Here is a 26870-nt window from a genome sequence, read left to right as displayed (position 1 = left end):
AGTGAGTCAGTTGTTGTTCGCTGATGATACAGCGCTGGTGGCTGATTCATGTGAGAAACTGCAGAAGCTGGTGACTGAGTTTGGTAAAGTGTGTGAAAGAAGAAAGTTAAGAGTAAATGTGAATAAGAGCAAGGTTATTAGGTACAGTAGGGTTGAGGGTCAAGTCAATTGGGAGGTAAGTTTGAATGGAGAAAAACTGGAGGAAGTAAAGTGTTTTAGATATCTGGGAGTGGATCTGGCAGCGGATGGAACGATGGAAGCGGAAGTGAATCATAGGGTGGGGGAGGGGGCGAAAATCCTGGGAGCCTTGAAGAATGTGTGGAAGTCGAGAACATTATCTCGGAAAGCAAAAATGGGTATGTTTGAAGGAATAGTGGTTCCAACAATGTTGTATGGTTGCAAGGTGTGGGCTATGGATAGAGTTGTGCACAGGAGGGTGGATGTGCTGGAAATGAGATGTTTGAGGACAATGTGTGGTGTGAGGTGGTTTGATCGAGTAAGTAATGTAAGGGTAAGAGAGATGTGTGGAAATAAAAAGAGCATGGTTGAGAGAGCAGAAGAGGGTGTTTTGAAATGGTTTGGGCACATGGAGAAAAATGAGTGAGGAAAGATTGACCAAGATGATATATGTGTCGGAGGTGGAGGGAATGAGGAGAAGTGGGAGACCAAATTGGAGGTGGAAAGATGGAGTGAAAAAGATTTTGAGTAATCGGGGCCTGAACATAAAGGAGGGTGAAAGGCGGGCAAGGAATAGAGTGAATTGGATCGATGTGGTATACCGGGGTTGACGTGCTGTCAGTGGATTGAATCAGGGCATGTGAAGCGTCTGGGGTAAACCATGGAAAGTTGTGTGGGGCCTGGATGTGGAAAGGGAGCTGTGGTTTCGGGCATCATTGCGTGACAGCTGGAGACTGAGTGTGAACGAATGGGGCATTTGTTGTCTTTTCCTAGTGCTACCTCGTACACATGAGGGGGGAGGGGGATGGTATTCCATGTGTGGCGAGGTGGCGATGGGAATGAATAGGGGCAGGCAGTGTGAATTGTGTGCATGGGTATATATGTATGTGTCTGTGTGTGTATATATATGTGTACATTGAGATGTATAGGTATGTATATTTGCATGTGTGGGCGTGTGTGTGTGTACATTGTGTATGGGGGTGGGTTGTGCCATTTCTTTCGTCTGTTTCCTTGCGCTACCTCGCAAATGCGGGAGACAGCGACAAAGCAAAAAATATATATATATATATATATATATATATATATATATATATATATATATATATATATATATATATATATATATATATATATATATTCTTTTTCTTTCTTTTCTGAAACTGGAAGCATAGTTTCAAAATGTTTTCACTGTAATATATATATATATATATATATATATATATATATATATATATATATATATATATATATGTATATGTATATATTACAGTGAAAGCATTTTGTAACTATGCTTCCAGTTTCAGAGATGCATATGAAGTTTTATGCTGCTTCAAGTCATGATTTTTGTAGAGAAAGTTTCAATTTTTATGAATGCTATTTGTTTGCTTTCATGCATTTAACTCACTCTGATATTTGTATTATCATTCTTCTGTTTTGCAGAGTTAATGGTATAATTTTAATATTTTCAGTGCTTGAAGCAGAAATGGGACTGTCTGCAGACACTGCAGATGATGACTGTGAAGAGGATAGTGAAGAGCGTGATCCAGCTACCCTCCAAGCTCGAGCCCTCATTAAGCTCATTCTGAATGATGTAAATGTTGTCCAGAGGATAGCAGAATTCACCCACTAAGCAGATAATACATTCATTTTCATTATTAGTGTACTGCAGTAGTTTAAATGTGTGGAATGAAACTAGTGTGAAATATTGCCTCTGCATTCCAAGAACCTAAAATTAGTGCTGTATTGAAGGTTAACAGGAAACTTGCACAATTTTTTCAGACTTTGATTTTGTAGCTACATCTGGTAGTCACTAAATTAAGTACTACATTTTGTAGCTGAAGTGCAGTATTGATGTACGAAACCTTTTCAGTGATGTGATTAAAGTACAAAACTTGAAAAGAAAAAATACTGTCTCCCAGTGAAAGTATATAATGGGAGTTGGTAATCTGCCACACTTTTTGTGATGTAACAGGAGATAATATTAGAAGACTACATGTATACTGAATATCCTTATGTTATCTCCTGTTAGACTCTGCTGTAGAGCAGACTGGTTAGTGTTTTGTGTTGAGATATGAAAACAGTTGTGTTCCATCATTTGAAAATGATATTTAACAAATACTTTGAGATGTGCAATATTGGGAGTTGCAGTTTCATTCTCAGTGAATCATATTACTACTAAAATTCAACAGGCAGTTTGCATAATTTTTTTCAGACTTAGTTTTGTAGCTACTGCTGTTAGTTATTTAAACCTCTCCTTTTTGTAGTGAAAGATCAATAATTAGACACGAACTTAGTATAGTGATGTAGTGAAAGTACAAAATTAGAAAAAAAAAATCAAAAGGATTGTTGTTGCAAGGAGAAATGTAAAGGAATTGTGTATATTTTGTAATGCAACAGGAAGCATAATCAGAATATGAAAAAGTTACATAATTTAATGGATATGAATTACATCAATTCATGTCAGAATATACTGTGGAACAGAGTGGTAATGGTACCAGACTGCAGACCTGAAAACAGTTATAGTTAAATAACTCAGATATAAATGAAATACATGCTGTTATATGTATTTGACTGAAATTCTATAAAAAAAAATTGCTATCTTGTAAGTGGTGCAAAAGCATGTGTGAAACACAAAAACAGATACTGTATGTGATAAATGATCAAAACTACTTGAAAAAACTTCAGTGCAGTACAAAAATTCATTTGAGATATTGGTTATTACTGAATGTGAATTTCTGAAAATATAGAGATATACACAAAAGACCTGGATTTCTTGTATTTCATAGTTTCCTATGATACCACCCACTGTGGAATGAGCTGTGTGCAAAGAAAATGTGTTTAGCTGAAATAGAGTTAGCTGGAATTTGCTAAGAGGACTATTGAAAATGATAGAGTGTAAGCATGCAGTTATCAGTATATGAGGATGGATTCCTTGAGGAAATGATAAATCTGATGAGTTGAAATTTAAGAAAGTATTTTTTCCAGTGTGATATGGAAAGACAGTTTACTGCTTATTCTACCTGATACAGATAAGTTCACTTTTCATTAATTACATAGGTCTGAAACAGTTGTGAAGATGTAAATGATACTATTAAATATACCAGAAGCAACTAAATCTTAAGAAGACACATAGTTTTACTCTGAGTAGACTTACATTTTCTTGTACCAGTAATATGTAGCTCCTCAGATTAAAGATTTATGAGGACACTGTGCAGTGACACTATGAAGAAAGTCAGACACAAGTCTATTGTGAATGACATAAGTATGCATCACAAGAACAGTATTGTGAACCTACCTTGGTGTGAGTAACCCTCACCTAGTGTATAACTTGTGTAACATAACCTTATCTGTTGTGTAAATTTAAGGTTGAGTTCAAAACTCATGAACATTTGATTTAATGATTACATGAATGAAACTTTCCCTAATGTTTTTCTTAATGGAAGACTTAGGGTGACATAGAAGCCTCAGAGGTTATCATTAATGTAATGTTGTAAAATGAAAGCAGTATTTATTTTATTTCTACACCTTATATCATGTATTTGCTACAACTTTTTTATCTAAGTATGTCTTTCAGTTAAGACTTTCTATCCCACATTCTGTGAATTTCTTAATTAGAATGGATCACTTTTAATTCTTTGGTTGAATAAAGTAAGTTGCCTTTCATGATATTATTCTTTAGATTTTGAAACTACAGTCAGTAATTGTATTGTAATTTTAAGGTTTTCTAGGTAATGTTTATCAATATTCACTGAAGTGAATACTAAAGATCACCTTTTATAGAGTATCTGAAAGAATACCTGTTGAAATATTGTAGTGTAAGTATGAATAATACAGTGAATTTCTTCAGTTTTTATCCTCAAGTTGCTTTGACTGCTTAGAAAAATATTCATATGTACTGAGAAATGGTCTTCCCTAATGTTGCTTAAAGTCCATCATTTCATAGCAGTTACATTGTACTTTCCATCAGTTCTTGAAAATGTATCTTAGTATGTCGCCATGTAATTAATGAAAAGGAAAATTCTAATCTTTACCTCATTGCTACCTTAGTGGCTCTGCAGTCCAGCCTTAAAGATGATATACACAGTCACTAACGGTGTTGCTTCATTTCACCAACCAGCAACTCAGTTTTCTGTAGCTTTATTGCAAGTGATCAGTGAAAGTTCTTACTGATATGACTTTAATCATAGAAATTTTGGGGTTGAAGCTTATGTCAATTATCCTTGAGCAATGCAAGTTTGGAGGTGAATGTGATTACTTTATTAAAAAAAAATTTAAGACTATAGGTCTCAAACTGCCAAAATGGTTTTGTCATAGTTTTCATAAGCTTTGCAGGAATCATCAGCTTGGTACATCTTTACTTCAAGCCTCAGGCTATTCATTCGTTAATGCAGAGAACCAGGAAATGACATAGCTGCCACTATTTAAACATTTTTTTTCTTTTTTTTTTCATACTATTCGCCATTTCCCGCATTAGCGAGGTAGCGTTGAAAACAGAGGACTGGGCCTTTAAGGGAATATCCTCACCTGGCCCCCTTCTCTGTTCCCTCTTTTGGGGAAAAAAAAAAAAAAAAATAAAAGCGAGAGGGGAGGATTTCCAGCCACCCGCTCCCTCCCCTTTTAGTCGCCTTCTACGACATGCAGGGAATACGTGGGAAGTATTCTTTCTCCCCTATCCCCAGGGATAGGGGAGAAAGAATACCTATATTTAAACATATAGATATGATTTAAGTGATGCACAAAACCAAGACTAATAGGAATTTAGATGCATCTTTTTTTCATGGAATAGGGTCAGACATAAAACCTCCTATAGATTAGGCCTTGAAAATTTCATAAGAATTATGGAGAAAATAAAAACCATAAGATTTTTTTTCTAAAAGATAGAAATCTTGGTTTTTTGAAAAGAGGGAGTTTGTAGTTGAGGAAAAATGAGAAACTAAGTTCCAGAGTCTATTATTAATGGGAAAAGAACAAGTGTCAGTGTTTAAACCTTGATATGCCAGCACAGTCATCAGTCATGTGATTCAATAGTTTGTCAAGTGTTGCATAGTTTAAATAATGGTAGGCACATCAGCAGCCACATCTTGTGAGTGGAAACTAACACAGTATCCTAGGAGGGAAAGAGAAAGAACATATTGGCATAGGAAAGATGGATAAAGTTTTGGAGTGCTTTAGCCTCAATTTAAGATGAGAGAGCTATACTGAACTCCATAAAGGATGAATCAGTCCTTCATAGAATGGGATCAGCTATTCAAACGAGAAAAATCCTTGGCATTTGAGTAGGACCTCTTAATTAAGCAATTTATCTTCACACTCTCGTACCAGAATAATATGACATGTTTGCATACATAGTCAACTTTTCCCCACATTAAATTTTTCTATTAAGATCAATCTCGGTTTTATTGCATTCAAACTTGAGATATGAAAAGCTTGAATATAAAAAAGAAGGTGAGTTTGCCAAGAGAAATAAAATTAATATGAATATATGTTTAGAAAACACCTGAGATTAAATATAACAATGAACTGATACATTCAACATAGGTTAATAGAATTGTCATACATGAGACTACTACCAATCACACGTAAATACAATGTAACTAGTCTGCATATCATATAACATTAACACCCTCACTGGAAAAAAGTGGGATTTATAGTTATTCCTAGTTTCATGACTTTATAGCTGCAAAAAATTTCACAATATTCTTTTTTTTTTTCCATACTTGATCACCATTTCCCTCGTCAGCAAGACAGCACCAGGAACAGACCACTTAAGGGGAAACCATGTAAAGGTCTATAGGCCTGGTTGTAGATGGGGGCTCTAGTTTTAGTGAGAAAATGGCAAACATACAAAAAAAAGAGGAGTGATTCGTTCCTAGTGAATGTTGGTCTATGGCAGGGGTGTGTGATGCCATCATGGTTTAATTTGTTTATGGATGGGGTAGTTAGGGATGTAAATGCAAGAGTTTTGCAGAGAGGGGCAAGTACGCTGTCTGTCGGGATGAGAGGGCCTGGGAAGTGTGTCAGTTGTTGTTCACCGATGATATAGCACTGGTGGCTGATTCGAGTGAGAAACTGCAAAACTTGGTTATTGAGTTTGGAAAAGTGTGAAAGGAGAAAGTTGAGCGTAAATGTGAATAAGAGCATGGTTATTAGGTTCAGTAGGGTTAGGGGACAACTTAATTAGGATGTAAGTTTGAATGAAGAAAAATTGGAGGAAGTGAAGTGTTTTAGGTATTTGGGAGTGGACTTAACAGCAAATGGAACCATGGTAGCAGAAGTGAGTCACAGGGTGGAGGAGGGGGTGAGGGTTCTGGGAACAATGAAGAATATGTGAAAGGAAAGAACGTATCTTGGAGAGCAAAAATGGGTATCTTTGAAGGAATAGTAGTTTCAACAATGTTATATGGTTGCGAGGCATGGGCTATAGATAGGATTGTACGGACAAGAGTGGACATGTTGGAAATGAAATGTTTGAGGACAGTGTGTGGTTTGAGGTGGTTTGATTACGTAATATAAGGGTAAGAGAGATGTGTGGAAATAAATAGTGTGGTAGAGAAAGCAGAACAGGGTGGGTTGAAATGGTTTGGACATATAAAGAGAATGAGGGAGGAAAGATTGACGAGAGAGGATATATGTGTCAGAGGTGGAGGGAACAAGAAGTGGGAGAAAGAAGAGAGAGTATTGAAATGGTTTAGTCACATAGAGAGAATGAGTGAGGAAAGATTGACAAACGGGATATATGTGTCTGAGGTGAAGGGAACGAGTAGAAGTGGGAGACCAAGTTGGAGGTGGAAGGGTGGAGTGAAAAAGATTGTGAGCGATCGGGGCCTGAACATGCAGGAGGGTAAATGGCGTGCAAGGAATAGAGTGAACTGGAACGATGTGGTATACCAGGGTCGACGGCATGTGAAGTGTCTGGGGTAAATCATGGAGAGTTTTGTGAGGCCTGGACGTGGAAAGGGAGCTGTGGTTTCGGCGCATTACACATGACAGCTAGAGGCTGAGCATGAACGAATGTGGCCTTTGGTGTCTTTCCTAGCGCTACCTCGCGCGCGTGCGTGGGGAGGGTGCCATTTCATGTGAGGTGGGGTTGCGACGGAAATGGCTGAGGGCAGTAAGTATGAATATGTACATGTGTATATAGGTATTTGTCTGTATGTATGTATATATATATATATATATATATACACTGAAATGTGTATGTATATGTGCGTGTGTGGGCGTGTACGAATATACATGTATATGTGTGGGTTGGGTCTGTTACCTTGCGCTACCTCGCTAACGCGGGAGACAGCGACAAAGTATAATAATTGAATAAATGGATAGATAAATATATATATATATATATATATATATATATATATATATATATATATATATATATATATAATGTGTGTGTGTATGAGTTCCTGGCGCTACCTCGCTGATGCAGGAAACAGCAATTAAGTATAATAAAAACTAATAAGATATATATGGTGAAATCGCACTTTAGTAGGAGTTCATATAATTTCATTTAACATAATTTTTCTACACATGTGGTACATGTTTTGTGGAGACAATCCACCTCATCAGGTGCCACTACTTAAAGTTATTTAAATTCCGACATTACACTTTAGTCCCGCCATCCAGTACCAATCTGTATTCGGGATTTTCGATTGGTATTTACCAATTGACGTAATAGCCTTCAAAATCCTGGCACACATTGAGTCTAGTACTGAAGAGCCATATTTACACTGAGAGCGTGTATGGTCTGAGAATTTAACTGAATGCCTGAAAAAGGTGTTCAGGGTTTTCCATTGTTTATAAGTATAATATTGATGGCCGACCTTAATGACCCTAGCAGGCAATAGGCCTAAAGCCCAAATAACCAATCAACCAATCTTACGTTAGCAATTTTCTATTATGGGAAAGATATAAACTGACTTGCCATAAACTTGGATAACGTTCGCTTTAATTCTCTAGCCCCTTGATAACGAGTAAGAAGCTGATGATACAAACGGCGGAACAAAACAGTGGACCCTCAATCCCATAAAGGATTTAGAAAGCCACTATCCTACAGTCCTTGTCTCAGTGTTGATAGATACAGTGATGTGCAAGATATGCGGCGCTAACCACTCAACAAAACTCCTGGTGAGACAGATACGCTGATGATGCACGTCAGTAAGTCATCTTCATTCATGTGTACCACCCACACCTTGATCTTTCTCCCGTTTCACCAGGCACGTTTGTGGAATATCTATCACTGTCAAACACTCGTATTTTTAATCAGTATGTCAAAAATACAAATTGGCATTAAACGTGGTACGCAGTCGCGTGAGAACACATATGCTCACTGAAACGCAACATAAGCTCAAGCACAAAAACACATGCACGCAAAAAAAAAAGAAAAAAAATGCATTTAAACACTGGCACAGACAGGACGGCGAACACGTGCGAATGTTTAGTGAAGCGCCTCCTTCCCTCTTTATACTTGTCTTGAAAGCTTTAAAGCACAAGTGTAAAATACATCTGTGTAACGTGAACATTATGGCATTGCAACTGATGAGGCTTGTAACTTTTTATATGTCATCATTACCATGAACTCATTTCTGTGTACGCGTGCATGGTGTGAATTTTGTGCATATAAGAACGTATATATGGAATATATCAGCACTGTATGGTATGTCGGAAAGCTGTCAATGGTCAGGTAAATGTACGAAACACTGTGGAACAAATTAATGTATGGAAAGGGAAGTTCATGTACCTTTTGATTAATCCCTTAAACCTATGCTAAAGTGTAATCGGACTCTGCCTGTATTATGTCACATCACGTGTGAAAAATCACGTTGGTAGGGCTGTATCACCGGAACTACAGTCTCGCGAGAGAACTTACTCCAAAGAAGTCCACATTTCCCTGCTAATGGAAGCAGCGCATCCCTGAGCGGAAGGGACCTCTTGAAAGAGGACCTAAGTAACACCAATATTTTTTTTTTTTTTCTAGAAGATCTTAGGGTATTCATGTATGAGCAAACCCATAATGATGACGCATATGTGGTAAAACTTCACCTCTCGATAGTATTCAGGTATTGCTGTGTACACAGGGTAGGTCTGGGGCATACAGCCTCTCAGTTCTCATATTCTCCATTCTTAGCCCACTGACGTAATTGATGTCTCGTTGCTGTTATTTAGAAACTAATTCTATTCATTCAGTTTCGTATAATACGTCACAAGCATTTCTAATCTATTTACACGTCTGTTACATTAATTCTATATATTCACAGACAGGTAATATCCCTGCATACGACCCTGTAATAGAAGTTCTATAGATCATGAACATATTGTATTTCACATTAGTTTGAAATGTTATATAGATTATTACGATTACGTATCGTGTATACGGTGTCCGTATATATACTACCTGTTTCTCATACTAGCCAGAATTCCTTTAACTATGGATTAAAGAAAATGTTTACCTCGACAACGTATGACTCTGGCCCTTACCATGTTTACGAACATGATTCCTTATTTGTGCTAATGCCATCGCTATTTCAGCCTTCTGTTTACATACTCAGCCATTTTTACGATGCAGCGTGAACAGTTATGACTTCCGCTTAACAAAAAGGATTTAGACTGTTAGAGAAGAATTCAGGTCTAGTGTTTGACCGTAACACATAAAGAGCGCCTGAATTGTCATAGCACTAGTTCCAAGGTTTCTTTACATTACGAGAAGGAATTGAGAGAGACGGTGGGAAAAAATTAGCTAGATTCCAGACACTACGCAGGTATACTCATATTATATTGCTTTACTTATCTTGCCCAGTCGCAGCCGTCCAACAACTGGTAGCGGAAGCTTCGCTAGTATTGCTATACTTTAGTACACTATTATGCCACTCACTGCAAGATGAATATACGGTATGTCAGGTAGGTAAAACACAGGGAAAATGGTGGATAGTTAAGTTAGGAATAATGCATCATTCACTTGAGTAGTTTAGTGGTGTGAAACTTTATGTTGATAATGACATCGACAGGTGAATTATCGTTTCATTAACTGCTTGTACGTCATAGTTCGTGAATTATCGTTTGAAAAGATACACAGTTTATTGGAGCTATCAATGTATATCAACTGACTGTTATATTTCTCTCTTGTGTCTCCCCTGATGATTTGATTATTACACGAAAGTGCACTTGGGAACTTTTCGTGTTTCATTTTCCCCGTGGACTCATAGGAATATCTTGATCACGCGCAAAATTGTGATCCTTTCCAATATATATATATATATATATATATATATATATATATATATATATATATATATATATATATATGTATATATATATATATATATATATATATATATATATATGGATCTGGAGAAGGCATATGATAGAGTTGATAGAGATGCTCTGTGGAAGGTATTAAGAATATATGGTGTGGGAGGCAAGTTGTTAGAAGCAGTGAAAAGTTTTTATCGAGGATGTAAGGCATGTGTACGTGTAGGAAGAGAGGAAAGTGATTGGTTCTCAGTGAATGTAGGTTTGCGGCAGGGGTGTGTGATGTCTCCATGGCTGTTTAATTTGTTTATGGATGGGGTTGTTAGGGAGGTGAATGCAAGAGTTTTGGAAAGAGGGGCAAGTATGCAGTCTGTTAGGGATGAGAGAGCTTGGGAAGTGAGTCAGTTGTTGTTCGCTGATGATACAGCGCTGGTGGCTGATTCATGTGAAAAACTGCTGAAGCTGGTGACTGAGTTTGGTAAAGTGTGTGAAAGAAGAAAGTTAAGAGTAAATGTGAATAAGAGCAAGGTTATTAGGTACAGTAGGGTTGAGGGTCAAGTCAATTGGGAGGTAGTTTGAATGGAGAAAAACTGGAGGAAGTAAAGTGTTTTAGATATCTGGGAGTGGATCTGGCAGCGGATGGAACCATGGAAGCGGAAGTGAATCATAGGGTGGGGGAGGGGGCGAAAATCCTGGGAGCCTTGAAGAATGTTTGGAAGTCGAGAACATTATCTCGGAAAGCAAAAATGGGTATGTTTGAAGGAATAGTGGTTCCAACAATGTTGTATGGTTGCGAGGCGTGGGCTATGGATAGAGTTGTGCGCAGGAGGGTGGATGTGCTGGAAATGAGATGTTTGAGGACGATATGTGGTGTGAGGTGGTTTGATCGAGTAAGTAATGTAAGGGTAAGAGAGATGCGTGGAAATAAAAAGAGTGTGGTTGAAAGAGCAGAAGAGGGTGTTTTGAAATGGTTTGGGCACATGGAGAGAATGAGTGAGGAAAGATTGACCAAGAGGATATATGTGTCGGAGGTGGAGGGAACGAGAAGTGGGAGACCAAATTGAAGGTGGAAAGATGGAGTGAAAAAGATTTTGAGTGATCGGGGCCTGAACCTGCAGGAGGGTGAAAGAAGGGCAAGGAATGGAGTGAATTGGATCGATGTGGTATACCGGGGTCGACGTGCTGTCAGTGGATTGAAGCAGGGCATGTGAAGCGTCTGGGGTAAACCATGGAAAGCTGTGTAGGTATGTATATTTGCGTGTGTGGACGTATGTATATACATGTGTATGGGGGGGGGGGGTTGGGCCATTTCTTTCGTCTGTTTCCTTGCGCTACCTCGCAAACGCGGGAGATAGCGACAAAGTATAATAATAATAATAATATTCTGCTTCACACTGCAGTTACATCTTTTTAAACTATGTAAAAACATCTGACCACATTTAGATAACAGTAAAATCAAGAAAATACTTTCATTTAAAAACCATTATTTTCAAATGAGCAAAATGACACTCGTAAGAATATTGTTACAAATCACTGCTGAATGTCTTTTCTTTTCAAATACTTATAGGCTTAGAACTTCAGTCAACAGCTTTTTTTGGATACTTATAGATTTAGAACTACAGTAATCAGCTTTACTTTCTCCCATTTTCGGGAATGAGTGAATAAGGAAGTGATGATACACTACTGTATTCCACCGAATTTCAGCAAGGAGCAAGTGGTTAGCTTTATTGCAAAGTAAGGTAGGCTCTATGTTCGGGTTTGGCCCGACTAAATGAATGATACAAATGACCAAGCATCTCTGTACAGAGATCAACATGCACATCAGATAACTTGACCATCTCAGGCTTTGGTAGTCTCCGTTCTTAGGGTGTTTCTGTTTACGAGGAATGTATATGGTGGAATGTATATGGTTAATATGAACATGCGCGTGTGTTGCCCGGCACCTATACGTGACACCAGTGTAAGTGAGGTTTGCTTGCCTCGCCCTGCGCTGTGATGGGCGGTGGGTGGCAGGCGAAGAGGGCCCGCCGCAACACCCTAGCCCAGTCGTGTATTTGCCGGCGGGGAGTTAGGCCACTCTCCACGCATCACATCGCTCTCACTGAACTTCATTATGGGGACCCTGACACCACTTTTTCAGTATTTTACCCTGAGTGATATGTAACCATTTGCGTAAACGTCAGAGTAAGTTTTGAAGAACAAACTGCATATCCTAGAAAGTCAAGGAATTCAAGTTAACGGAAATAAACTTAGACAAGAGGCATCTTTGATTACCACTAGTGAGCAGCTCAACACGTCGTAAGTGTGAACTCTTCCCATTCCTCTACAAAGGTGACCCCTTTCCATTAATTCCTGCCAGTGTGTCTATAGTTCGCAAAATGCATCTTCAGTTAACCTCAGAATTACTCGGTATTCCTTTCAGTTTTCCTACGGTTGTGATATTCATTTTGTCTTGTGTGCAGAGCTACTCGCAGTAACATGATATAAATGAAAATTAACTTGCGAAATCATTTGTGATGAAACTCAAACCAGTATATGACTGACGATTCTCGTTTGGTGATATCAAAGTCCAGATAAGCAAACCTCACGTTTTTCTCTATTGTTTTCCCTCTTATTGGTCACTATTTGTAAGCGGAATGGATGTTTCTTTTTCTCTTTCTCATAAAAGAAAAAATGGGTGCGCTTGATGGGCGTCCGACCAACTTTTCTGGCCACAAGGAGTGCCACTGATCAGTATCGTGCTGCAGGCAAGACGAACTAGGATACTCCCGCCCCAGCACGTCGCCCGCCTCGTCTGTTGTACACCGAGACCAACACTTCACACACCACTCACTGCTCTACAGCCCTTCCTCTGCCTGCTAATCCAACTGACAACCTCCTTCTGAAAGCTGTTACGCTATAACACTTCTCTCATTACCTGTATGTATGGATCTCCACGTGTGTCCTCGTTGCCTTAACACTTGTTTCCCCTTGTCTTCAACCGCAGTCTCTCCACTACCCTTTAATCTCTATTCTTTATATCGTGTTTCTTCACGCCCACCGCCTACATCATGCTTCACGACCAGCCATATATCTCAGTTGCCTGTTCCTAGTGGCACCAGAATATTCTAATGTTCTTTTTCTTTCGAATTCTGATATTCCGTTCCTTCATTTTCATTCTTATGGGAAATTCTAGCATGTAAGCGCGTAAATGTACATATTCTTTATGTTCTAAAGGCGCATAGTTAACGTCTATGGAAGGGGGGGGGGGAGAAAACGTAAAGGGTGGCGATGAAACACGTGTTATCAATTCATTTAGGTGTCACATGTGGAACTTCGATTTAATGGCAATATCTTTGTCCAAAGGGCCTCATTAGATACGCCTTAAAATGTTTCAAACATGCATGTCAAAGAAGCCTTGCTTAACGTCCCCTAATCCAACTTTATGAGCGTAACTTTATGCTCAATTAATGTGACCTAATCCAAGCTATGTATCTGAAGGCAGCGCGATGGATGCCTTTGGGTGAAGTTGGCAGATATTTCTTGTTACACAGAATCTGTCAAAAGTATTTCACAGCATGGAGAAGTAAGTAACTATATTTTACATATCGACAGATAATTTATTCATATAGAATCTTAACACAATAAACGTAGACAGGTAGGGTGAATATGATCTTTTGAACATAATCTTTCCTTCCGTATCTGATCCATGGTATAATCAGATCCGGGTTAAGAGTTTCGTTGGGCTGGCTGCGGTGCTCGAGGTGTTGGAGTAAAGTGGGCGGGAGTCGGTTAAATATAGGGGCAGATGATCAGTGGTGTTGCCCGTCTAGAGTGAGAACCCTAACTGTCCTTATGGTTTAATATTTATAAGATGTTCAGTACAAAATTCTTCAGCGATGTACTGTTGAGATGACGTCGCTTCTTGGTTAATGTCTACTCGTAGACTAACATTCAGTCTATGACAGTACTGTCCTGTGAATATCTAATTGACAACGTAAAACATAACTAAGTTCCCTATGGACAAGGCATTAGTGACGATCATTTTTGATACTGGAAGCCAAATACTTTATCATTTTTCAAGAGGACATTTAGATTTTTAGGGGGTCCGATTGTTTAGATTGACACGTCGTGCATGAGTCCTGTTTTGAAGCAGAATGGTAACAAAAAATGTTTCTCTGTGAACAATTTAGCTTTTAACTGCGTCTCATTGAACTTTGAAATGAATCACATGTTAAAAAGTTTAAGTAACTTGTGACGGCGAGAGGGTAGCAGGGTGCCTGGAGCCAGGAAACCTCTCTAAACTGCTCCCACCACACACACACACACACACACACACACACACACAACACAACACTACTTGTCTGTCAGACTCAGGTGGTCGAGATGACAACGGAGAAGGAGGGGAGACAGTCAACACAGACTTGTGGATTCACGTAGATGTAAAATTTTTGGGCTACACATCGTACACACAGAGTGTGTGACAGTGCACAATAAATCAGACGAGTTTGTGGCAAAAAATGAAAAAAATGTTACTCTCTCTCTCTCTCTCTCTCTCTCTCTCTCTCTCTCTCTCTCTCTCTCTCTCTCTCTCTCTCTCTTATATTTGATCGCCGCTTCCCGCGTTAGCTAGGTAGCGTCAGGAAACAGACGAAGAAAGACATCCACTCACGCGCTATACATATACGCACCTACACGTACACATACGAATATACATATGTATATATTCATACTTAGATGCTAGGATATCATGAATTATGTGCTTACAAAGGTGTTTCCGCAGTATCTTGGGTCAACGTTGGCGCACTCTACCGGATCTCAAGTATGTTTATATTCTTGGTCACTTTGGGATACTCAAGATATCTGACGTCACGCACATCCATGTCTTTCTTTTCAGGTCAGTTTGAACAAAACATCCGTGAAATATTGAAATACATGTTCATGAGACAATAGGTCGGATATAGATACAGTAAGACAAGGAAATACTGGAGACGCACAGTGAAACATACACGTACGATATTTGGCCAGGTAGAATAAAACGCTGAACGATAGTACTTCGTGCCGCTGAAAGCGAACCCACGTCAGCCAACAACAACAGTACGCTACCACGAACCACCACACGTTGGTTTCCAAGGTTCAAGCGTCTCTGAGTAAAAGGAAGATTTCTTTGCCAGCAATTCACCAGAGATTGTGAACATTTCCGGAGGGCTCAGCTCTCAAAACATTCATCTTTCATTTTTCAATATATTTGTATGAAATTGTGGCCTGATATTTCACCAAGAATTTGACCGACTTCAGTGATCTGATATGCTAGTGGCAGGGATTGTTTTTCTTGTGAAAACGTGTAGTCAGCGCAAGCAACCTGCGCTGTTTTGTGAAATCGCAGTGTTTGTCTGACGCTGATAGAAATGTTGTTGATGACGGTTGGAAAACAAGTTTTCATCGTTGCATATTTACAAGTTACTAGCTATGGGTCTTTTCTTTTCCTTATGATGAGTGACCTATCACCTTTCACAGGGCGTGTCCAGGTGGCTGTCCTGCACCCTAGATTGTGTACCGATACCTACTCTGTAGTCCTAGGAAGTATCCCGGTAAAATACTGTCTGTTGCGCGTCTCAGTGATGCAACGTTCCTAGCAAGATGAGAGTTAGGAAACGTGCCAGGCTGAATAACTTTATTAATTGGTTATTTGATTAAGCATAGAAGAAACGTATGCTGGGAATCTAAACCAGGTGGTAGTTCACAGGATGAAAGAGTCAGCAAAACACGGTTAATGAAGAGAATCTGTCAATACTTGAGGAAAACCCTAGGGAATTTTGCTGATGACACAAAATCAGTACACGGTAAAGCAAGCCATGTTAGGTTTCACAGCTAAAAACATAAACTATGAGACAACGCCCCGATCAGACCCCATCTAGAATACGCTGTTCACTTCTAGACGCGAGACTTGGTTAAAGAGGAAGAAAAACTGGATGAATAGAGCAGAACAACAAAACTATTCGTTGCTCAGGCATCAACCTTACGAAAAGACAGAGTTCTTGAATAACGTACTAATGCAACAAACAGCTCAGGTTAGCTCCAGGGAAATCTAAGTTTCTGAAATAAAAATTCTTGACATATCACTCTGGAAATTTCATCACATCAAATAGAGGTTCAATAACAACAAATGATAAGATGTGATGATACAGAACATATAATTAAACCTAACTCTATTCATACATAAAAATCTGTGTCATTCAACACTTCTGTCATATTCGTCATGAGTAAATAATCTATGCGTGAGTCTCTCCCGAGAGAATTCCACAGTCATTTCATGTCCTGTTGAACTCGGTGTGTCCTGGGAACAACCAGTTGCTCCCAGGACGTATCCCGCGGTGGACAAACACGTATCGTAACATTCTCACCGCTGATTGACGTCACAGATGGCCAGCTGCTCAGCTGGCACAGCTGCCGACCAGCTGACTAGTGCCTTTTTGACTCAAGCCTCGTGCCACGTTTCCTCCTGTCATGGAATCAGTATTTGCCTGCTCCTACAAAACGGGCTTTAAGTCATTAGTTTTCGCTTCAGATATTTTTTATGAACCTTCAGACGTACTTTCAAGAGAAAGACATTTTTACTCAAGTTCTGTGGATAATCAATTTACAGAAAGTTCGTTGAAGAATTACTGTATGAACATGTTTTGCTTTGAACGTAAACACTTGTGTATTCACAGTAAATGATGCTTATACAATAAGTCCTTGATTTTGTGTAGACTATTTAAGAACAGAACTAGACTAAAGGGATTCCCTCTGAAAACATACCAGAATGCATATAACAAAAAGTTATCTTTATAGAGCAAGTCTTTGACTTTGTGTTAAATATATAACAACAGAATTCGACCAAAGAGATCTTTCTTCTTGAAGATATACCCGAACGTTTAAGGAAAGCACCTGAAAGGAGAAGTAGTCCTCGTAAGCTCCTTTGATGGGATCATGAGGTGAGAAGTGTTGTTAGTGGGTGGTGGAGGCTGGCGGACGTGCTCCTGCTGGGGAGGTGTTAGTTCTCTCTCTCTCTCTCTCTCTCTCTCTCTCTCTCTCTCTCTCTCTCTCTCTCTCTCTCTCTCTCTCTCTCTCTCTCTCTCTCTCTCTCTCTTTCTGGGAAGGTCATCAGTTAGGAGGTTGGTGGGGGAGGGAAGCTGTCTGGGGGCGGGGCAGTATGCAAGGAGACCTGGCGTTCCTCAGGTCACGAATATGTTGAGGATCGTGTGTGTAGTGTATAGTTCGATGTGCTGGGAGGGGAGAACATATTGGGAGTTGATAGTCTAAGAACTGAGTCCTTGTCAGGGTCAGTTTATGACCTGTATTGTAAGACGTGATTATGACCGTGAAGTAATGATTTATGATCAATGACCGTCTTTATCCTATATCAGTATATAGTTAATTAGAAAAGATACTGGTCTTTACCGTTCAGCCAGTGAACTGCATCTGTATTAAGTGGATCTGAATTTTAAAGAGCGGTTTGATTTCTTCGTTATGACATACAATATCGCTGACTGCAGGAGATACAGTAACGTAGCAAAAACGAAATCATTAGTGTTTACTGATGATTATATGTGTAACTATGCATAACTAATGATAACAAGCACAAACACAAGCATATAGTCACAACTACAGTGGTACGCACGCGCGCGCACACACTCAAAATAAGTGATTGTCGCTATGGGCGTGTGCATGTGTGTGTGTGTGTGTGTGTGTGTGTGTGTGTGTGTGTGTGTAAGTTTCTGGGTTTATAATTCTAAGTATCTCTACAATGTACGTGTCTGTGCATGTGTATCTAGTAATTGCCTATTTAAATAGTATGGGGAGAGTGTTCTACACTTGTGAGTCCTCATATATTGAACTTTCTTTACTAATGACGAAATTGTACCTTAAAGGAAGGCTAGCGTGTATCACTCACCGCTGGGGTACTTAAAGGTAAGAATAAAGAGACGTGTGAGATGGGGAAAGTGTTTGTTTATGGACTGATTACCAGCAATCCGCGTGTGTGTGACAGAAAGACAAGGGGAGCTTGACAGCCAAGATAGTGCGGGTTTACTGTTGCCTAAGTAGCACTGAGTCCTGAGAGAGAGAGAGAGAGAGAGAGAGAGAGAGAGAGAGAGAGAGAGAGAGAGAGAGAGAGAGAGAGAGAGAGAGTACAATTGAGGACCTTTAGCGTGGTGCGGAGCCCATCTTGAACATCTTCAATAAGGTAGAATCAAGCGTCACCATTGGACAATAGCTCACCTCTCTCCTTACCCTACCACGTTGTCTGCCCTCTCACCTCTCTCTAACCCGTCTCAGGTCTCCTTCGCCCCTTTGTCTCTCTCTCCCCTTTGTTTGTTGCTTCTTCATCCCTCTTTACGTTGTCTCCAACTGCTAGTAATCGCACCCAGCACGTGCTAATCTGATAGTCACATTTTACTAATCGTGACTTTCATTGTTCGATTATCATGTTATTCACCATCGACTAATACTATTTACTCACTAATGCCAACTCTCGCACAATGTTAATCCTTCTTTTTTCCTTCATGTCGATCCTCATCACTCGTTATGCCTGGTATGTGCCGTAGCCACTCGATAGACCTGACTCCTTGGCAACTGACCACTCGATAATCCTAAGGCTTACTAATCTCAGTCCTTACTATTTATCAATCCCAACCTTTACTAGTCGCTAATCCTAACCCTTCCCGCTTTCCAATCTTTATCCTCTAATTACAAACTAAAATGCCAAAATAAAGTTATCTTCACCAAAGCCAGAGAATTCCATATCTTTCCCACACAGAATTTAAATCAACTAAATCAAATCCGTCAATCCAGATGTAATCTTTCCTCAGTCCTTTTTATATTACAAACAATGAATGAGGTTCCCCACCTTTCACTTTCTCCTTCCATGTCTGTTTTCTTCATCCTATCAAACAGTTTCGTAGATGTTTATTATGCTTACATATGCCTAAATCTCTGTCGAGGGCTAATTCCCTTTCCTCGGTAGTGGCAGGAGCCTGAAGTTGATGGTTGGTTGCTTATCTATTTAGGCTTCAGGCTTGTCAACCGCCAGGGGTCATCAAAGCCGTTAACGTCAAATGACAACTACCAATCGAAACATCTTGAACTCCTTCTTCAGGTGTTCAAGATGATTCGAAGACCATGTACATCTTCAATACACGTATGGTCCTTGCTGAAACTGTGCAGTATTCATAGCTACAGCTGGGCCTGCCTTTTCTCCTGTGTGCACTAACAAATGCCAGACAGCATTTACTTTCGGGTTAAGATTCAAAGGAATCTTGTTCTTTACGAGGCTGTACGATGCAAAGAATCTCGTAATTTTCAGTTTCCTTATTTGATTTGCTTCAGCTCAGCTGTCCGTGTACTTGTATATTTTGACACCTTTTCCCATTGTTACAGAGAGTGTGTTGCTGGTCGCTAAGTGGTGACCTGTGCCTGCAGTTTGAGCGACCCAAGTGATGACCTGACCCAGTTCGGTGTGGGAAGAGAGTGACACCATATACTCCATTAGGACCTGGACACCTGGGGTAAATGATGGCCAGAACTTGTGTACAGTAAGCCCACGACACTGAATCGTGGACAAGTCTATTGCTTAACATTCCACTTACGCTGGTACAGTACTGACTGAAAGAAAACAGATTGAGAACCAAGTATTATTGAGTTTTTACCTCTGTGGTTTAGACAAAGAAAAAAAATCGTCGCTCCTCTCTCAGTGACGTTTGTGGTTAAGAAAGTATTGCAAGTTTATTTCTAAAGCAAACTGGTGTTTAAACTCGAGAGGAGTAAGTGTATGAGAGCAGCTGGTGATATGTGTTGAGGATGATTGAAAGGATCCAACCCTGAGGCAGCCACGCTCATGTTGTCCGTTCAAAAGGACTCGACCATATCCTCCAAGATGTCTGACTACGACAACGTCCCCGTCCTGGACAGAAACTACCACAACCACACAGGTCCCACGCCAGGCGGGGGTGGGGAGTACCACCACACCCACCTTAACCACACCGACTTGGTCCCCGACGGAGACTACCACAACCACATCAACCTGAATGATCTGGCCTCACCCATGACAATCTTCAGTGGCTTCCTGGATGACCCTCCTTCCTCTGTGAGCACCCAGCAGGTACTCCTTGCTACCCCCAGCCTGCCCCAGCATTGCCACCACCACCACCACCACCACCAACACCAGCAACAACAAACAGCTTCACCGCGACCACTACCATTCCCTACGGAGGAGAATCAGGAGCTGGGTGGCGGCCAACAGCCACTAGAACAGAGAGGGTATGGCACCCTAGACCAGGGCGGATCCCTCCACCAGCAGACCACACCACGGACCATCAAGACCCAGCTTGAGATACGAGAGTGAGTATTGATATTTACTGCTGGTTGTAACATTTAGGAATATTTGATTCATAGGGAAGTCTGTTGTTTTACGTTGACCGTTGAAATGTTTCCTTCCCCCGCTACTCCTGTTTTGATGTGGCAGTGAATTTCCTATCCATTTTATTTTGACGAAGTGATTTATTTGCAATTTCCATGTTGGTTGAAGGGATTTAAAACGACTTATTATGGCAGGGAAATTTCCCACCTATTTATTTTGACAAGGAAAATCACTGCCCTTTAGATTTTAGCAGGGATTTCATTCCGTTTTTTTTTTTTTCTTTTTTCATTCTGACAGGACTCTGGTTCATAATTTGACAAGGGATTTACTTTTCTTTTCGGCGAGGGATTTTCTTTGCATTTTGACAGGAAGATGTGCTTCTTTTATCATTTCGGTAGAGGGATTCACTCATTCTTATGTATAACCAAAAGGACCCCCTTTGGGGGTTTTGCCAGTTTTGAGGTTGCGCCCCAAGCGGGAGCAGGATAAGGTGGCCTCCTTTTGAGTCAGAAGATCCTCGAGGACGATGTCTGAATCTATTTTTTCCCAGTCCAGTAACAGCCTCGTTGAAGGTGACTTAACGTAAGTGAAATTTCACATAACTGAACGTGTATACTTGCTTATGACTATTTGCATATAACTTTGCATAAAAGGGCAAACTGCAGAAAATATAACTGGGATAATGATATATCTCAGTTACAGGTGAGTGGTGAGGGCGGCCGATGTGGGCGGGCGTGAAGGCCGCCCACATCGTCGCCGGCTCGCCACCACCTTCCTCTCTTCATTAATTATTCAGCCAAAATTATTCCGGAGTATAGAGAACTATTTATATCTACGTTTCTGCTGATCTGCCTCAGTGGAATAACTTCCATCTATGTCACTATTATCACTGGAAATGTCTTGTTTGTGTGTGTGCATTTGTGCAGGTATTTTGCACTACGGCTTGATTACAGTTCGTCTGTTTACGTTTTAGAAATACGAGACGTCAGTCTGTGACGTTTTATAAATGCAAGCTCAACCTTGGACGAAAATGGACTTTCATGCAAAACAAAACCACCCCATGGGGAAAATTTGCTGTAATAATATATCTGCAGTTTTGGTTTTTGTCGTAAGAGAAGTGATAGTGCTTACCAACGAGAGAATGAATGGGTGAGGTTAGCCTGTCAGCCATGACAGGCTTGGACGCCCACCTCTCACAATGTCAGCAATGATCACCTCCGGCGCTGCTGACCACACACACACACACACACACAGGGGGTAGTATGCTTTATTGCTTCTAAGCCAGACAGATCTGTACATATCTATACTTTACTGACCTAAAGTTTATATGATCATTTCTGTTTTTAATTGACTGAAGGACTTCATCTAAATCATTTTCGGTGAAAATAAAGATTGACCCAAGAATTCATTCGATGTGATTATTCTGATTCGCATGATAGTTTTGAAACCTCCTTCTACGTGCTGGTCAACCGTCTTGGGCCTAACTCTGGCGTCGGGTGTGCGTTGACCGAAGATTTTCCCATTGCTCCAAAAATGAGATGATGTTCAATACATTTACAGTTACTTCAGTATTTTGGTATCTTTTCAAGTAACGTACTAGCTTTGGTTGTTCATGTATCACATTAGACCGTTAGTGTCCTCTGGAAGTTTTCATTTCCATCAGATCGTTGTATACCGTAAATTAGGTTACTTGTTTTATCTGCATAAATCAGACGACATACAAGGTGTGAGGAGGATGAGGCATGTTGAAAGCGAGAGTGGGCTGCCTGCCCTTTCCTGACTCCCTGGCAGTTCACCACAACGTCACATGATCACCACAATAAAGCATGCATTATTGACACCATCATAGAGCTAAGTAATTAGTGCAGAGCTCTCTGATTATAACAGAGCTTAACCAGCCACTGGTTAAAAATGAATTGTTGAAGAATTCAGAGCTTTAGAGTTAGAAGACTTTTATCTCATTTTCATTGGTTGGTCCAAACGTCTAGCAGTGAAGATGAGGGTGCAATGACGAATAATATAGAGAACATGGCCGAAGGCTGCCCTTGAACCTAACTTAGTGAAGATAAGGGTATCTGAAGATGAAGGTGTAATTAAGTATAGTGTACTAGGTTTCAGACCGACCTTGAACTTTGTAAAGATAAGGGTATTGAAACAATGAGGATGTGATGTGTATAGTAAATACAAAATAATCCAATCTCAGTCAAAAACCAATGAAAATAAGAGTATGCTGAAGATGAGGATGTAATGAGGTGAAAAAATGATCCAAGTTAGGTTCAGAGCTGGCCTTGGACCTAGTCTAGTGAAGATAAGGGTATAGTGATAAATGTCCTTAGAAGTAAAGATGAGGATGTAGTGAAAAATAGTGAACACAAAATGATCCAAGTTATATTTAAGGCCGGCCTGCCTCCGGCTTTGAGCATAGTCTAGTGAGATAAGGATATCGTGAAGAATAAAGTTGTAATGAAGATGACGATATAAAAGATAAAGGTGTAGTGGCGATGATGTAGAGAAGATAAAGGTGTAGTGAAAATGAGTTTGTAGGGAATGTAATGGTGCAGTGATGAGGGTGTTGATAAAAGTGTGTAGATGTGAGTTAGTGAAGATGATGCTGTGAACCTGGTGCGCGGTCCGGGATTCGAACGTGCTGCTGATGATAGCCCATTAGTGTTATTGCTAACCAGTGCACCATGGAGGTTCATGTGTGTGTGTGTGTGTATGTATCTTTGTAAGTGTATGTGTGTATGTTGAATTCTGGCTAATCGCCACCGTGTTAGCAATACAACACAGCTGTAATGTGTTACTAATACACATACAACATACGTCTGGCAGAGCAAATCGAGTCGCTCACAGTGAGGGTTATTTATGAAGGATATAGGTAGAGAGATTATAGTTTCATAGAGTAATACATCAATACGTCACTTACATATATATCTTAGGTTTACCTTCGACTTCCCGAGAATAAGTTATCGTAGTATAACAGCATTAAAATCTCGTGTAGATGACGGACGTGGGAAGGAGCCTTGTCTCGCCTCTTGGCTCTTAGTTTGACCTTACAATCAGTGATAAAGTAACTTATTGTCAAGTTGATACAATTTCATATAATCAACAAAACCATTATTGTTACCAAACGTTGTGAACCTATGAGGTTCGAATGACTGGAAAATAGAAATGACGTTAGGCAACTGAGGAGACGACAACGAAACTGTTTCGTGGGTGCTAACTCTGCGGGCCGCTTATTCAGTGTGTGTCAGTGCTTTGGTGTGGAGTGTGAAGCGGGGTAGGACTGTAGTGGAGTTTTTGTTGTAGCTGGTTATATTGACCAACGTTACGTCAGGATGGGGTAAGTGAAGTGACATTTATTATCATTAGAATGCTATCAAAAATTTACGTCAAATGTTTATCTGTTAAATGTATGAACTATGGAAACATGTTTTCTGCCAATTATCCATAAAGTGGATCACGTAAGCGGGGTTTGTAAGTACAAGTGTCAATTTCTTGTCCTTTTTTGAGGGAGGCAGTGACCTTCCAGAAGCACGTGTACGACCAGTTGATGTTTTCACAAAGATAAGGGTAAACACACATCAATTGTGAGGCCGCACCGTGTCCCACCTCGCTCCTCAGGTCAAACCAACACACGTATCATTATTAAGGTCAGACCACACCCATCATGATTTAGGAAAGACGTTTTCATGTGTTATGGGTAAGGACAGGCCACAACACCAGTCATCACTGAGGACAGACCACCACACCGGTGTTGTCACCAGTGAGAAGTGACCACTTCAAAACAATTTTCACTAATGAAGTAAAAATTCATGCGTTTTACTGCAACTGAGACTTCACCTATGTATATGTCTATATCCAACAGTTTACAAATGCAAGATTACTTTCAAATGACTTTCTTAATTTACTTAGCTTTCTCCCCAGTGCCCAGCATTATTCTTGCACGGGTGTAAATATACGATGGCCAAGTCTGCTTTCGGAAAGTTGGCTTTTGTGTTCATAATGTGTGGTGCCCACGATAGAGGAGAGGATATTTAGGGAAAATGAGGCTTGGTGACCTTTTCCAAATCTAATTAAGATTTAGCATGCACGTATTAACATTTACAAAGTTTTCTTATAAATCAAGAAACATTTAGTTCTGTTTACAACGGTGGATCTGTTTTATGAATCATCGGATACGGGAAAATATAGCCAAGGTGGTTGGTTAATGATGTTAGGCGTCAAGCAGAATCACCGAAGTGTAAATCCCTGACAGGAGTGAGGCTTGTAAGGCTGGAAAAGTGCCACTCTAGGAACAACCCCACTCAAATATTCGCAGAATATTGCTCCCACCCCCACCATGGTCAAAAACACTAGGGAATTAAAGCCTTCATGCTTTTGCATGTACAGTCCCTCTCCCTGTATATTCCATGCTTCGTTTTTTGTTTTTCTTTTATATAGTGACCGGCATAGCTTGGACAAAATATGCCCCTATCATGGCTCCTTCGGTTGAGAGGCAAATAGGGTATCGGTATCTGGTTAGAAATTGGAGAAATTAATCCGAGCTCTACAGGTGTTTGTAGACCTGATCCTCAAAGGTAGAAAGGTTGCAGGAAGAGGGAAAGACGAAAATGGATGAGGATTCTACACGTTCGATGCTCAAAGAAGAATTTATCGTAGCATTCAATCCTCGTGTGTCAAGTCTCCACACAGAAACAACAGAAAGCAGCAGAAAAAAAGCATAGCGCGGGTACAAACATTGGTATCAGGGACACGCTCAGACAGCTTACAAAAGCAGTGACCGAAATAATACCCGCAGAACAGGGAATGGGCGGCAACATTACAGCGGACCCGGAGAAATGGGTGGAGAAAAGTGATGCCTGGAGAATGAATGAGACAGAAGGCTTTTGATTCATCTCTGGCTAATAAGAGAGGTGAAGAGCCACTTCATACTGGGATGAATGAAACTGTTGTACATTTGAGATATATGCTTAAAAAATGCTTTTGGAAAGTCAGCTTTTTTGTTGTCAATAATGTGGTGTGTTCATGATAGAGGAGAGGATATGGCTATGCTTAGTACGTTTGTGTTATCATAAGGATGAACTGTTTGTTTTAAAATTGAACAGAGGGATACAAGTGGCAAATAGAAAGAAAAATAGGAGGATTGCATTTTGAATGTAACCAAGTTACTGCTTTCACACCCAGAGATACAGCTTAAGTTCAAATCAAACGGATGGCGATATGTTAAATGCGAGAAAACGAATGTTCTAGTGAGGAGATGAGGGATTTTAAGTTAAGCGTAAGATTGAATAGGGTTAAAAGACTGAAGAGAAAAGAAAGAGAGTAGGTGATAAGACACAACCTCGAGGGAGACCACAGTTGATAAGATAAGAGGAGGCAAGTCGCAACATCCACTATTGCAGTGCGCCGATTGTCGAGGAATGTGTCATAGCATTATAGAACAGAGAGAAGCAGAAAACCAAAAAAGTAAAGTCAGAAAACAAAAATTTATGGCACACGTCCATATGTTTACAATAGATGTTAAAGATCGAGTGTCGTCAGCTAAGTGGTTCATGTTCCGACAGATACACAGAAAAAAAAAAGAAAATCTTTACACTTTCAGAGTTAAATATGACATTAATACGAAAAGATCTGAGAGCATACCAGTCTCAAAGTTACCAGGTGATCATTATGAGACCACACGTTCACTGGTGTAAAGATCATTCTTGTGCCGTGTGTACTAGATTGAGAAAGCGTGGTAGTCCCTACACTTCCCTTGTTGTAAGCCGGTTTAGTACCTACACTTCCCTTGTTGTAAGCCGGTTTAGTCTTTTGTTCTGCCGATATCAGCGTAGGGTTTTAACTTGCAGAGGTTTTGTCACTGTTGTTTACCCAGTATCTAAAATCAATGATGTGATATTCCTCATTGATATGAAATAATGTTTTAAGTAAGGAATGTATGGGCATAGCTCTTGAGCAACGACTTGCACTTGTAACACAAAGATGGGTCTCTGATGAAGAAGGAAATGTACAACCAACAAATATATACCAAGTATATTACGAAGACATTGTCATCTCAACAGTG

The 26870-nt window shown here is 40.0% G+C and overlaps 2 protein-coding genes across 11 annotated transcripts in view; both read left to right on the top strand.

The window, feature by feature from the left end:
- The window catches only part of LOC139760063 (uncharacterized), a 67277-nt gene extending 63076 nt beyond the window's left edge, over nt 1–4201 (top strand). For all 5 annotated transcript variants that reach the window (XM_071682844.1, XM_071682843.1, XM_071682842.1 and 2 more), the window contains one exon: nt 1647–4201. In XM_071682844.1, the coding sequence (XP_071538945.1) occupies nt 1647–1807 (161 nt within the window). In that variant the 3' untranslated portion in view covers nt 1808–4201. The remainder of the gene's footprint in view (nt 1–1646) is intronic.
- Nucleotides 4202–12461: 8260 nt separating this feature from the next.
- The window catches only part of LOC139760061 (plasma membrane ascorbate-dependent reductase CYBRD1-like), a 78275-nt gene continuing 63866 nt past the window's right edge, over nt 12462–26870 (top strand). Inside the window, exons 1-2 of one of the 6 annotated variants that reach the window (XM_071682833.1) lie at nt 12462–12723; nt 19825–20784. In XM_071682833.1, the coding sequence (XP_071538934.1) occupies nt 20282–20784 (503 nt within the window). In that variant the 5' untranslated portion in view covers nt 12462–12723; nt 19825–20281. Of the gene's footprint in view, nt 12724–19824; nt 20785–24012; nt 24147–26870 lie in introns of those variants that run through there. The other 5 variants (XM_071682835.1, XM_071682836.1, XM_071682837.1 and 2 more) reach the window with 5 other exon arrangements.

The sequence above is a fragment of the Panulirus ornatus genome, chromosome 35, assembly GCF_036320965.1.
Source record: "Panulirus ornatus isolate Po-2019 chromosome 35, ASM3632096v1, whole genome shotgun sequence".
NCBI classification, from domain to species: Eukaryota; Metazoa; Arthropoda; class Malacostraca; order Decapoda; family Palinuridae; genus Panulirus; species Panulirus ornatus.
The sequence above is the reverse complement of the archived record's forward strand: the minus strand, read 5'-3'. Positions and strand labels throughout refer to the sequence as shown.